The sequence below is a fragment of the Patagioenas fasciata genome, chromosome 2, assembly GCF_037038585.1.
Source record: "Patagioenas fasciata isolate bPatFas1 chromosome 2, bPatFas1.hap1, whole genome shotgun sequence".
Lineage (NCBI taxonomy): Eukaryota > Metazoa > Chordata > Aves > Columbiformes > Columbidae > Patagioenas > Patagioenas fasciata.
This window is the reverse complement of record NC_092521.1, coordinates 137,522,185-137,536,796: the sequence shown is the minus strand read 5'-3', so window position 1 is coordinate 137,536,796 and position 14,612 is coordinate 137,522,185. Positions and strand designations below refer to the sequence as shown.

The 14,612-nt window shown below is 36.7% G+C and overlaps 1 protein-coding gene across 2 annotated transcripts in view; it reads right to left on the bottom strand.

Annotated features, from left to right (window-relative positions):
• SNX13 (sorting nexin 13) overlaps positions 1–14,612 on the bottom strand; it is a 69,546-nt gene that overhangs the window by 11,950 nt on the left and 42,984 nt on the right. The window contains exons 14-20 of one of the 2 annotated variants that reach the window (XM_071805080.1): positions 12,657–12,761; positions 11,302–11,434; positions 10,543–10,580; positions 7,018–7,087; positions 4,209–4,381; positions 1,383–1,490; positions 351–461 (exon numbers count right to left, since the gene is read on the bottom strand). In XM_071805080.1, coding sequence (XP_071661181.1) covers positions 351–461; positions 1,383–1,490; positions 4,209–4,381; positions 7,018–7,087; positions 10,543–10,580; positions 11,302–11,434; positions 12,657–12,761 — 738 coding nt within the window. The remainder of the gene's footprint in view (positions 1–350; positions 462–1,382; positions 1,491–4,208; positions 4,382–7,017; positions 7,088–10,542; positions 10,581–11,301; positions 11,435–12,656; positions 12,762–14,612) is intronic. The other variant, XM_065831148.2, reaches the window with a different exon arrangement.

The following is a 14,612-nucleotide window of genomic DNA, read 5'->3' as shown; positions in this document are numbered from 1 at the left end:
ATAAGAAACTAGAGGGAATGAGACTACAGAAAAAAAAAATCACGGGTATCTGACAGAAAGTAATTTGTAGTGAACATATTTTAAAGTAGTTTTGGTGCAATACACTGTTTGATTTGAAAATTCTATTTCCGTGTCACACTAATAAGTTTACCTGGTATAAAACCAGTAAATTTTTGGTTCCCTATGTCCTCAGATACTCTACCACTCACAAAGTATTGAAGCAACTCACCAGCAAGTTGTTTTCAAAGTGCTATATAGCTGTTTAATATCAGCTTAAACATCTCTGTTTAATGGAATCGTTGCACTAATTAGTGTTCTTAAGTTTTCTTGGCAGTGCAAAACATTCTTACCTTCCGTGCAAAATCCCCCTTCCCTTTGCTGTAGGCTTTATTCTCCAGGAAGTCATACACGTAATGGGCTAAAGCTGGAGAAGCTTTCATCATTTCAGGATTTAACAAGAGCTGAGGAAAAAAATTTTTAAAAGCTGCTTTTTAATAAAAAATGAAAAAGGCTATAGCAGTCGATTTACTAAAAGTTTAGCATGCATAATCAAAGACACTACATCTTGCAATGTATTTTTTCGTTTATTCTCTGAATTTTATAACATTACACTATTCTCAAGATGAAAACAAAGTGCTTCTTGGTAATTCCCATAATTGACTAGTATGTTAATTATAGCACCTCACAGAAAAATATACACCCTTATCACCATTCAAACTGCTTCTAAAACTCCAAGAAAAAAAAAAAAAGCTGTGACTGAAAAAATATATCTATTAAGACTGGGGTGCATATGCCACAGAAATTAAAATAGCTATGACTGGAAAAACGTTGCTATTAAAAATAGGGCACACAAAGAAAAAAATATATTAGTATTCCAAACAGCACAATCAGATTTCACAATTTCTTATTCATTTTCACCATTTCTTGTTAACATGCCCATTGAGTTGGTTGACAGACTTTAGTGCTAAATGACCAGAAAGTAGCTATGAAAAAGAGAGCTTCATTTAGTTGGGCTGATACAGGCCGTATCCAAAGGGAGAAGCTGTGTGGTTTGCTGCATGGCCAGAATTGGTGCCACGTCCATCCTTATGCAATGGCACAAGGGAAAATAACCACAAACACGAGTGTGATGTAAGAATGAGTTACTAGCATAGAGCTCCAAACCAACACAACTGGAACACCATCAGCTCAGAGCTGGGACAGAACTCATTGAGAATAAACCAAAACAGCAAAGAAAAGGCAAACTTTAAGATAATATGAAGTTCTTACAGTATACTATTTAGGATTGTGTACGACCTACAGCACAGCTGCTTTTTTTTTTTTTTTACCTCAGTAAAAAGAATTAAAACCAAAAACACAACCACAAAAACATAATAGCTTACCTGCAAATATGCATTTAAATCTTTTTTCCTCTTTTCCAAAAATTCTCTGTCCATATTGTTAAATGTCTTTTTGCCAGGAAGTTTCAGTATATTTGCAAGGTTTTCAAACTAGAAAAAAAGAGAAGATTTTTTGTTCTTTTTTAAGAGTTTCAAATCACAAAATAATCTCAGAAATGACAGGGGTCATTACATTCACCTATTCTTATCTACCATGCAACACCTGAAAAATAATTTCTCCCTCAAGTCCAGAACTCAGATTCCTCGGAAAAGTGAAAATAAAAGACAGATCATCAAGAACAAATGCATGAAAATTCTGAGGCAACTGCCAAAGGTAAAATTTAATTTCTGAACACACACACACACACACACATGATACTCACTTTTGAAATACAGATTAGTGTAGTGTGCAAAAGGTTTAAACTCAATATTTATCATTACTATTTGGGCAGAAGTTAGGAAGGTTATGAGACTACATCAAGAGAACTTGCAAATTTTTCTAAAACATCTTCCCTTTCCTCTCCTGATCAAACCTACTAAGGTAATGATTAAGCTTTTATCCCTGGAGCGGATGGCAGCTCCCAGTTTACACATAGGTTATCACACCATGCTTGACAGGCCATCACCTGTGCCTTTTCTACAGGTAATGACAGCAACTGGCACTGGTTGACATGTCTTTCGCTATCCCAGTTTTACAGAAAGAAAGTGTGTTCCACGGAAGTAGGAGGGAAAAAAGAGGCCCTAACACTTAAGAAAGTTGAAAATTTTTGCTACAGTGCATAAAAATTAAGAAGTGACAAGAATAAAACTCAAAGAATCAGGATTATCCACATACAGAATCCAGACTTCCTGTAAATAATAAATAATACTGTTAAGGTGATAAAGAGAGAGAAGTATAGTATCTAGGATCTATGAAACAACCTGGAAAAAGGTGGTGTCCTTTTTGTCTCTAGCAAAGACCACAAAATTACAGATTTAGTGAGAGATTGATTCCATTCAGTCCCTGCAAAGTGCCTTTTTGCAAAGACTTCATTGAACTTGGGAAGGTCACAAAGCTCATATGACATTTATGGTCTGTAGAAGCACCAAAGAATAACTACTTCCAAACTCACTAATCCCATTCCCTTACAAAAAGGTCACATGTGAAAATAACTGAACAGAAGATGGTCTAGGTGTTTATTTGGATACTTGTATCTAGATTAACAAAAAAACAAAACAAAACAAAAAATCAAAGAACAGCCTCTATTTTAAATATAGTATCTACTTCAAATTATATTTCTTACATTACTGACTAAAGAAACTGGTGCGAATCTATTCAGTACTTCAAGGAAAAAAGCTCATACAGATACTATACACAACTAACTTCAATTCCATTTTGGATCAAGTATCTATTTCATCTGAAAAAAACACAAACAATAATCTCTGCCCTTCCTATTAATTTTAAATAAAAGATTCTAACCTTCACCCTCAGCATGTCAACAAAAATGTCCCAGACAAGCACACCAGAGGGGTGTTCAGTGTATCGGTGACATTCCTGTGCCCCTAAATCCAGTAGAGGTGTCCATTTTCTTGTTGAAACAAAACAAAGTTGTTGGGAGTTTCTGAAATGCTACAGTAAATCACAGGAATCTCCTCACCTTTCGCAATATTATTGTTCTAGAATAACATTTCTATTTTCTGTAAATCCAAAGAACTCATATTATAGTAAAAAGAAATTTCTGAGCTTTAAACTTTGAAAATTTTTGCTTCTGCCACTTTTTTCTAGTCATTTACTGGCAGGTCAGTTTTAAATGACTGCCCCATACCAGCAGAACATTAACTCCACTATAACATCCATGAACCCGTAACTGTTTCAGATCACAAATTCTTCAAAACAGTGAAATGATTGAAAAAAAAAGAAAACCAATGCAAAAAGTCATATTCCAAATTTACTGACAGCACACTAAGATAATCAGAAATTAAAAGAAAAGTCAGGCTCTGCTTATAATACAAATATTCAACACAAAGTTTGCCTAGTTTTAATAAATCCTCCTTTGTTTTTACTACTGTTATGACTGTGCTAACCGACCTGCACAGAATTTGTTCTCTGTGCCTCTCTATTAATAACAAGCAAAGGGATACAATCCAACACTTCTGACTAGTTCAAAGGTTATATGCAGTCATATCTGACTTCTCCAAAACCTTGGTTTAAAAGCATTTCACCTTCCTCTTTTAAAAGCACTGCATTTTCAACACTTTTTCGTGTCAGCAGGTTCTACGTTGTACCAGCTGCTGAATTACAAGTCTCTGTTTATTCTTCTTTCATCTTAGGAGGCTTAAGAGTCTGAAAATACAAGTACAGCAATAAAAGGCAGACTGTCTAGCTGTACACTGAACTGCCAACAGCTGTCCCTTTTGAGACCCCAGCACTCCTTAACGTTTCACTTAAAACCTAAATACTTATTTTCCAAGCTCAGTTTTTATTTCTTAATCTCTGTGACAAATATAACAAATAAAACACACCACTGTTTGAGACCAGTAGCACTTCCGTACAAACATTTTAAGTAAAATTAAGCAAATGGGGGCTAGGGGAAAAGCTTTCTAAGTTCCATTTCTATTTGTTAGAGCAGCTATATTGCTGCTCTAACTACATACACATGCACCTGTAAACTGCTCCATATGAATAATGTACAATACAAACGGTACGAAAAGTACACTTCAATGGAAAACAGCGTATTGCTGTAACTCCACATCTTAAGGCACTTTGAGAAAGCCAATGCTCAATGCCATACCATCATACGGAAAAAGCACCTTCCAAAGAAACCTTGAAAGATTTATGAGATTAATTACCTGCTCAGTGATCCTCATGTGAAAGTCATGGAAGTCACTGTAGCGTCGATATGTCTTCCATGTCTCTTCGCCGTTTGGATTTCGCCGATGGACTGTGATAGCGTACAGCGCGTATGTCTTGCCATGGTCATTACACACTCCTGCCACAGCATATGGGTCATAGTCAGCATAGACTAGTAGTTTAAAAACAAAAACAAAAAAGGAACAAACAGAAAAAAGGAAGACGGAAGGACACAAACGTGAAGTGAAGAAATGTCTGGAATGACAGACTTGAGAGACAAAAATGGACATGCAAGCAGAAGAATAAGCCATCCCTTTATCCAAAACCCTGCATAAGTGACACCCTTCAGAAACTTATTACGTCAACTTAAATAGAGAGATTAAGCAGCCTTAGAGTTGGACAAGTTTCACTGACATGCAAAACATAAAGCATAGAAAAAGGTTTCAACTTATAAGAAGAGTGAATAGAGCTTTTAAAAAATAATTTCAACCTAAATAACTCAAGATAGAGGTGAAAGCTGTAAAATCAGAAGAAATTACAGTCTGCTGAGTGCACTAATGATATTGAAAAAAATTGGTTCGTCAAAAAAATCTGTAAATACAAGACAGTGCTAGCAGGTTGTAAGCATTTGGGTTTGTTATCAACATGAGCTGTTTGTTATTAACTGTAAGATAAAAACCACCACCCACACTATTTATGTATAACTATATATATACACACACATATGCATTCTGTATGTGCATTACATTTATATAACGTATTTTGTATGTGCACACACACATTTTATGGAAAGAACACATCCATCTTAAACAGAAGTAAACATCTTTTTGTTCTCCATTGAATATTTAATTTCTCATGGACATTTGTTCACCACAGAATCCTGCCAGTATAGAGTTTGTTTCAAAAATTTTCATTTCATCTACAGAATAACCTAGAACCAATATTGTTTACACTGCACAACACGTTAGCAATTTAAAGAGTATATCTCAAAATATTGAGCCAATATCCAATAGCAGCAATTTTCCAGTAGCTAGATTAAACTGATTTTTAATCCAGTTCTGTGAAATTTTCCATGCACCCATAAAATACATTTTTACTGACAAATGTATTAGCTGCAACATCTGTTGTGCTTCCAGCTTTGATTCCTCTCAAGTATAATGCCAAAGTCTGAGCAGCCAGGGAGCGGAACCTCTAGAATAGGGGGGAGCTACTTACAATGTAAGAATTACTCCCTAGCAAGGTGCACAGTGGGCACAGAACTTCTTTGCCATCTGTCCTCTATAAGAATGTTAAGTGCTGAACCCCAAGAGAAAAAAGCAGGCAGTCAGGATGTTGCTAAAAGACTGCCCAGAGAATGGAGCTGGGAAAGCCCAGTCCCAACGACAGGGAGCAAGCCCAGTTCTCGGAATGCCCACTGACCACCTTGCTGTGGTCAGACCACATCTCAGGGGCACTGTTGCTCAGCTGCACCTTTAGGAGAATCAACCACTTCAGGGCAGGAGTGGCAGGAAAAGAAAGAAGTTGTCCCTGCCACCGCTTATGTTACAGCCAGTTAAACAGTGTTTGTTTTGAAACATGAGACAAAGTGAATCCTCAAAGATGATGGAACAGACCTTGTTTACACCCCTCAAGCACAGTAAAGAGTAACCATCAGCAGAGGAAAGGAGCCTGCACACAGATGCAAGATGCACCTACTGCCTGTAGCATCCAGAGAGCAGGAACTCATATTTCTTGTTCAAACACGAGGTGAAGAGCACTAAGATTGCCAGTTTAACCCTGTCTTACAGCATGACCTGGTACATATCCCCTGGTTCAACTGGGCTATTAAGGACTCACAGAGCCCAGTTGATAGTTATCAATACACACTGCCATCAAGATTATGAATTGAACATAATTTGTGTGGTTCTAAGTTTACCTTTTTTCTTAGATCAAAACTTCAGAGTTTAATTCAGAAAAAAAGTATCACATGTCATTTTAATTAAGAAGCTAAATTGTGATTCTTAACTTTCAAATTATTTCTCCCCTTCTCCAAAGACTGACTACATGAGACTTGCACTCACACTGGGTTGGAGGAACAGAATTCAATTAAAATATCAGGCAGCTGAATTCTTGCTCACAGCTCCTGTGTCCGCTATATAAAGATATAGATTTAAAACTCTATTGCATAGAAAAATCTACCCCAAATAAGTACCTGAAGATTCATTCACAATTTGATCACCCAGTGCAATCTCATCTAACTAGAATATTTGCAAATAATAACTGAGAAGTTTTTGCTATTTATTCTCATTTAGTATTTTTTTTTATTACTAGGCAATTGTTTTCAAAAGACAACCAAAAATGCCACCACTGTAAAGACTGAAGCGACTACCTTAAATGAACCTAAGTCAATATGGAAACACAAAGAAATAGGTGAAAATATTATAGTAAGAGAAGTAACAGTCAAGAGTTAGAATTGTGTGGTTAGAAAAAATACAGGTGCTTTTTTGAATTTGTTCTTCAAATAATTGTTAAAATAAAAGCCACTCAAAATTAAGTTTAACGAATGATTCTCCAGAGATGTGAAATAATAATACCATAAACAACAAAAATTAAGTCACGTTTTAAGTACAGACATACAACTTGTGACCTACAGCACCAATTCTGTAAGAATTTCCATTACCAGGGCTTCATGGGAAATATGAATTCAAATGTTTTATGAGGTTAAAAAAAAAAGCGAAAGCATTAGGATTTCAAGGGCCTGTAAATATCAAAAAACTGAAAACAAATGGAGGAAAACAGGTAAACAGCCATCGTAACAGATTCACTTACCAGTATCTGAGATGTATGCATGAAGCTGAACTGTTTCATCAGAAGGGACATTTGAAAGGTCATCTAAGGACTGCAGGGTTGGGGAGAAAGAAGAAACGAGCAGAGAGAATAAGACTGCAGATACATCTGAGAGATGCTTTTTGATTCATCTATTTTGTTTTCAAACTTTCCATTCACTACACTAATAGAACAGCTTAATGCACTGTAACATTGCAAACAAGTGTTGCTATTACCTGGTTACTAAAGCCTTTTACGGAGGGTATGGTCCCTCATTTCCCCTACCAGTTTCACACAGTTCTGTGGTCACTCTAACATATTTGCCACTTTTGTTTGATTTCTTAGTTTCAATAGAAAAAAACCCCACACACTGTGGAGATGCAGGTGTTGTATACTAAATCTTTCGTATACCATTCTGTTTTCTTTCAACTGACTTTAAAGCACTACACAAAAGTTACAGTGTAGTAAAAGCTGAATAATTTCTCTGCTGCATGTAAAAAGAAGCAAACTCTTTTCTCAGAAATATTTTCCCTCATAAAAAAATGAACAGGTATATCATCAGATGGCTAAAATCCTGTCTCCCTATGCAGTGATTATTGACATCAAAAGAGGCCTAACAGGTCTCTCATAGCAGCATTTTTATTATTTAAAATTAATACATTCGACTACTAAGATTTAACAAATCCCTGCAAGATTTTTGAGTGAAAAACTCGTAGCTACTGAAGTAGGGATTGGGATCCCAGCTTCTTTATATATTTTACTCCTAAACTCTAAAATTCTTCAGATACAAATTCAGAATGAAAATGTAGCTATCAGCTATCTTTTATAATTTAACCAAGCCAGTTTAATAGCAAATTGCTACAAAAAGTTACCTAGAATGGGACCTACTGGCTAGCAGATTAGTCCACCTGTGTCGAACTAAAACCTCATTAGGGGAGGCCTCACCATGGCTACAGCTTCCTCACAAGGGGAAGAGGAGGGGCAGGTGCTGATCTCTTCTCTTTGGTGACCAATGACAAAACCTAAGGGAATGGCAGGAAGATGTGCCAGGGAGGTTTAGGTTGGACATTAGGAAAAGGTTCTTTACCCAGAGGGTAGTGGTACCCACAGGTTCCCCAGGGAGGTGTCACGGCCCCAAGCCTGACAGTGTTCAAGAAGAGACTGGACAATGCCCTCAGACACATGGTATGAACTTTGGGGTTGTCATATGCAGGTACAGGAGCTGGATTTGATGATCCTTGTGGGTCCCTTCCAACTCAAGACATTCTATACACATCAATCAAGTTTCCAAACTGTTCTGTTTCCTTGAACTTAAATCAATTTTATGTGATAAAACATAGGTTGTACTTGAAAACATAAATTATTTAAGACTCTGCTCTTGCCTCTTCTTCACCTGAATCTTTCTCATCTCCATGATGTCCCAACATAACACTCCACTCCTTCCTTCTCAAGCTCTCTAGAGGGAACAACTCTTCTCTGCCTCAACCACCTCAATCAGTCTCTGCCTAAATATCCACCATGGAAGGTGAGGGGAATAACCTTTCTGTTATAAAGTCTAGATACTGACTAAATGGCATTGTTAAAAAGGTCTGAATGCACTAACTATGCTTTAACATGTATTGCAGCAAGGTGTCTCCTAAATACCTTATGAGACAGTTTGTAGACTTACAGCACAAAGTCCCAGATTAAAAAAAGGTAGAAGAAAGAGAAGTCTGTTCAGGGAATCTGTTTTGTCACCACATGCCATAGTGCTAAAAGCTTATGTCTGTTCCATGGTAGAACTAATGAAATACTGCAAAAATATTTTGTGAGCAAACATCATCTTTTCCTCAACGATTCTCAAATCTGTAAGTCACTGGATGCTGAAGACTACTCTGGTAAAGTATTGCTATCAGTTGACTGTTCCTATAATCTTCATTAGACACTCGCTTTTGGTCACTGTTGAATATAGGGCTGACGTAGTCCATTCTTAAGAAACTCACCCACGGACAGCAATAACCCTATACAGTGTTCTCTATACTGCAGTGTCTAAATTTCAGAGCAGATTATCACCTGACACTGATTAACAGCAGGAATTTGTGGAAGCTTGGATAAGTGCTTGATATTCTGAGAGCTCTAGGATTTGATTATCAGTAAAGTGGAAGGGATATTATTAAAGAAGACAGGTAACAGTCAATTGCTCTAATATTTTGTTTGCTATGAAATACTGATATTAAGCTCTTGTATTTTCTAAAAGGCATCATTATTTCTTGTTTTCCTGCCTCTAATTCCACTCTGACAGTTCAGTTTTCTTCTTGATAACTGAATGGGGTTCAAGCTGACATACTAACTGCTGTCAGAAGATCAACCCTGTCATTTCTGCTGCCATTCAAGGTCTTGGATATGTAACACCTGTGTAACTCCTATTTACTCAATGCAAAAGCAATATGTATAGCTCACACTATGGATCCATTTAGATGAAATCTGCAAGAGTCTATAAATATTCTACAGTGGGTTTTCTACCCCCAAAATACACCCTACTGGTTTAATATAGTAGATCAATGTATCAAATTAAAAGGCAGAAATTAAGAAGATATTTTTGTAAAGTAACTATTCCTCAAAATAGTTTTGAGTCTCTCTTCCAAATAGTCTTAAAACACATTCTTACAGTGAAAGTATAAACTGCAGGCAATGTATTTTATAATAGAAACTTTAGGAAATACTCAACTGCTGTGGCAAGGCACTATGCAGCCACAATTAATCACAGTAAATGAAATGGTTAAAACTTGAACAGATAAAACCCGGACAGCTGGTATTTAATATAATCAAATACCTTTGACTTTAGGTGTATTCACTGGAACAGAAATTAATTAAAAAGCAAAAATATCACACCACAACCCAATGTTATTTAATGCACAGTTATTAGCTACAAGTACAGAATTTCCCTGACCTTTGAAGTAGCCTCTCCAAGGTCTATTTTTCTTCATGCAACTGACTAACACAAGGGACCTCAACTATGTGTACAGAAATTTACACTTGACATGGATTTCAGCCTGGAAAAACTCATCTACCAGTATTCAAACACCTGTAAAAGCACTGAAAACCCTGAACAATATGTACTACAGAAAGCAAAAAGTTTTTTTGCATAAACACAGTTTTATTACACATTTCTGCTACATTCTTCTTCATCACTCTTTACAAAAACAGTGAATGTAGTACTCTAAGAACTCCAAATTATGTGTATTTATAAAACCAAACAGGGATAACAAAAAGTATGCTTTGCATAAATTAACTGCAGATTATTACTGTTTCTGTGAAAAACAATGAAAAATGTCATTAAACACGAGGGAAAGTCACAAGGGAATTTTAACTTACCAATTAATGGACGTCTTACATGTGCTTCAATTTGATTCCAGAACTTTTTCAGAAATTAAACTGTAGTGAAATAAAACCTCTAGCTTACATAATTTCAACTATTTTATCATGCTTTGCCCAGTGTTGAGGAGAAAAAGTAATAATAATTAAAAACAAAAAAATCCAAGCACTTACCAGATTTATGCTGCCAGTTGGAGACCCATTAAAAGATTCTGGAAACAGTGAGGAAGTGGAAAGGAAAAAACAGGTTAGAAATTTTTTCCAATGTAGAGCCACACAAGAAATAAAAAAGCAAATACAAACTATCATGGAAAATAAGAGACTGTGGCATTGGGCAAAATGTTACGCCCAACACATAAGCACTTCAAGTTCCCAGTGAGGACACGTAAAGAAAAATGTATGTAAGTTTATACAACTACAGACATGAAATAACACTCCAGAGAACATTCCTTTTTAAGCTTCATGAAATTGCTTCATTAAGGAGTCGGTTGAATAGTTAAACAATTTCCATTAGATTTGTACTTCAGTTAACAAGAAGAATGATTTTAATTGCCTTTAAAAGCCACATCTCCTACATACTCTGAATTTCTATTTCCAGGTGAAGAATATAGTTATGTATTAAAACAACCCAGCATGTTGAAGAACCTCAAAAAAATGAGAATGAAACAGTCACCTCCTTATTTTAGCAAAATACTTGTTAGCAAGATGTGAGCAAAAACTTACATGAGATGAATAAAGTTACTACATAAATAACTATTTGACTCCATAAACAATTTACAAAAAAGCACAAAGAGAAAATGTTAATTTAAACATCAGAGATACTACAGGAACTTTTTTATTTCTCAAAAACAGTGTGGATAATTCTCTTATTTTTATTTTAAAGCCGAAAAAATAGTGGGTCCAGGAAATCCACCTTAGAGGTATACAGCTCACCTCCTTCACCATCATCTGATCCTCTGAAACTGGGATCCTTCAGCATATCCAGCTCAGCTAACATACGTATATACAACACATTCTGTTTGAACGAAGGGTAGAACCTTTCATCTCGTAGCATCAATTCATACACCTTATTGAAATAAAAATGCCAACCTTAGCAATACTTATTACATTTTTTAATAAATCAGACAAGCTTTCATAAATTATACTTGACCAACACCTATCTGTGTTTCCTATTATGTGTTTCTGGGTTTTAAAGGAAATGTGAGTCTGAAGTTTCAACTCATGCTTACTCTTAATGGAAAAGTTATAAGGACTAATTGTGCCAGAAGTATAAAAATACTTCTCCAATTAGTGAGACACGCATACATGGGAAGAGAAGCGGCATGTTAGCTGTAAATATTTCTTTCCTCTCCTCTTAACCCTTCCAATTGCACTATAAACATATTTGGTCTCTACACATTTCACAACAGGTTCTCTCTCAGTGCTTCCTTGTTGAAAAACTATAAACGTGGACCTGCAAACAGTATAGGGGGAGAGGTGAAAAGAAGGAAAGGAAGGGAGAAAAGATATCACATACCACTTTCCCAAAAATTTCCAGTTCAGCCAATAAAGTATAACCCTAACTCACAAAGATTCAACCACACCATCTCAAAAAGTTACCTATACAGCCTACACAGTGACAGTATATCTACATACACACATCTATCTGTAGTGCAAATTAATTCATACTAATTTTTAACATGAAAGAGAGCATTAAGTTTGACCTAAAATAAAAACCTCTCAGACTGGGTATATCATTTACTGCCAGAATACTAATAATTCATTTTTTCTTTTTTTTTAATATATATATTGGACTTGTGTGATAAAGTCTATGTATGCGGTTAGTAAAAAGTCTGGTTTATCTTCAGTACTTTCTGCTTCTGAGTGCCACACTGTGCAGGCTTGAAGAAACAGAACAGTCAAAATAACTTCTGGAAAGACCTACAGAATTTAACAGAGTAACATGGTTACATCCACCTTTAAAAAAGAGAGCTAAAACTGGACCAAAATTGTATCACTTAGTTACTCTACATAGGCACGTTTTCACAAACTGGTCTATAAACAAAAATAATGATCCCATAAATTCTAAATTGTGCTTCATAACTAATTTCAAACAGGACACCTACTCTTTCTGTCTATAGCTAAGCAGATAATGTTAAAACAGGTTTTAGGGTTCAGATTTTTGAGTTCCTCCTTTTCCAATAGCTGTAGTGACATTTAATACTCTATAGTATTAACAGTTCTTATGAAATACAAGATGAATATATACATACAGTATATACAGTATATATATATATAATACAGTATACCTTTCTCTGAATGTCATCAAAGATTTCAGGTGTTGGATCCTCATGGTTCAGTGTTTCTGCCAGTTTTGCTACTAAGTTGTCATCAATATTAACTCTCGGAGATGCCTGTGATAAAGATCTAAATCAACTTTTGCAGCATAAAAATAAGAAAGCTTCTATTTTCACAAATTAAATGCAATACAATTCTGCAATTACATAAATAAACTAAATTTCTTCTTGATGAGTATCTCTAGAATCATCTAGAACACACAAGAGGATAATCAGATCACCTCCTCCCCACAAAATGAAGTTCAGAGTTTGTAGTAAAACTCAGAAGTTTCAGGACTAAACACTAAGAATCACCTCAAAAACAATTTATGCACATTATTTTGAAGCAATATCTAACCCAGATTTACTCAGACTTAAAACCAGATTTGATTTATTTATGAGCAGAAAGACTGAGATTCAGAAATGAAGAATGAGCTGGTAAGAAAGTCAATGGATGAAGTTCTGAAGCATCTGAGGAAAGGGTAACAGTTCGTCAATCCTGCCAACTTCTAGAGAGATTACCAGTAGCTGTATGCAGACTTTATCACAGCTACCAGCATCCTAACTATATCAGCCATCAGATTCCTAGTCATTCCCTGGTATGACATATTTCAACCATTCTTTTAGATGGGCCCAAGTTCACACATTTTCCCCATTTTCAGTAAGAAAGATGGGGATCCTGCACTGAAACAGATCCCACATCACTTGATCTACTAAGCACAGCTTAGAGGCTGTATTTCTTGGCTTTGGAACAGCTCTGGTGTTAGGCGGCTTCTGACTTCAACCTGGTGAGCATTCAGTCAACTCAAAAACCCATCAGAGCAAGCTCTGCACAATCTAAAGACCACCATGTCACTAGACTACTGAGGTGGAAAAACAAACTGAAGGAAACTATACGGAAAGAGCAGTATCCTGTAGGCAATCCAGGAGTCTCCTGGAATACACCGAGGATAACTTCTTGAGCCAGGTAACAGACAGACCTACCAGAGGGAATGCAGTACTGGTCAGCAACACCAGTCAGCTAATCAGTGACATCAAGACTGGTGGTAGCCTGGGCCGCAGTGATCATGCACTGGTGGAGTTTGCAGTCCTTACGGATACACATCAGGCAAAGAGTACAATCAGAATACAGAATTTCAGGAAAGCCAACTTCCTGCTCTTCAAGGAGTTAGTCAATAGAACCCCCTGGGAAACTGTCCTCAGGGACAAGGGAGCAGAACAGAGCTGGCAGATCTTTAAGGATTTTTCCATTGAGCACAAGAGCTCTTGATCCCCAGGTGTAAGAAATCAGGTAAGCAGGGTAAGAGGCCAGCATGGCTGAGTTGAGACCTGCTGGTCAAACTAAAGGGCAAAAAGGGAATGCACAGGCAGTGACAGCAGGGACAGGTATCCTGGGAAGTGTACAGTGACACCACCCGGTTGTGCAGAGGTGGGGTCAGGAAGGGCAAGGTACACCTGGAGCTGAACTTGGCGAGGGATCCAAAGTATAACAAGAAGAGCTTCTACAAGTAAGTCAGATAGAAAAGGAAGGTCAAAGAAAGCGTACCCCCAAAGAACAAGACTGGCAAACTGGAAACAACGGCCAAGGAGAAGGCTGAGGCACTAAATGACTTCTTTGCCTCAGTCTTCACCGGCAAGCTCTCTTCCCACACTGCTTGAGTGGATGGACCGCAAGCTGGGTTGCATCTTTCTGCAAACATTTCTTTTTGGGGCTAGGGAGACGTGGGGATGCTGGCAGAGGACAGGGTAAGTAAAAGTGAAAGGGGAAACGACAGCTTACAAAGGGAGAGAATTTTTTATTCTGTCTTCATATTTGCTCTAGCTTTTCTCCATTCTAGAAAGTCAGCTTCTACAGAACACATATCACAGGAAAGTCAGTACCAAAGCCTTTTTAAATGGAGAGGAGAAGAGGTAGACATTTTCTTAGTG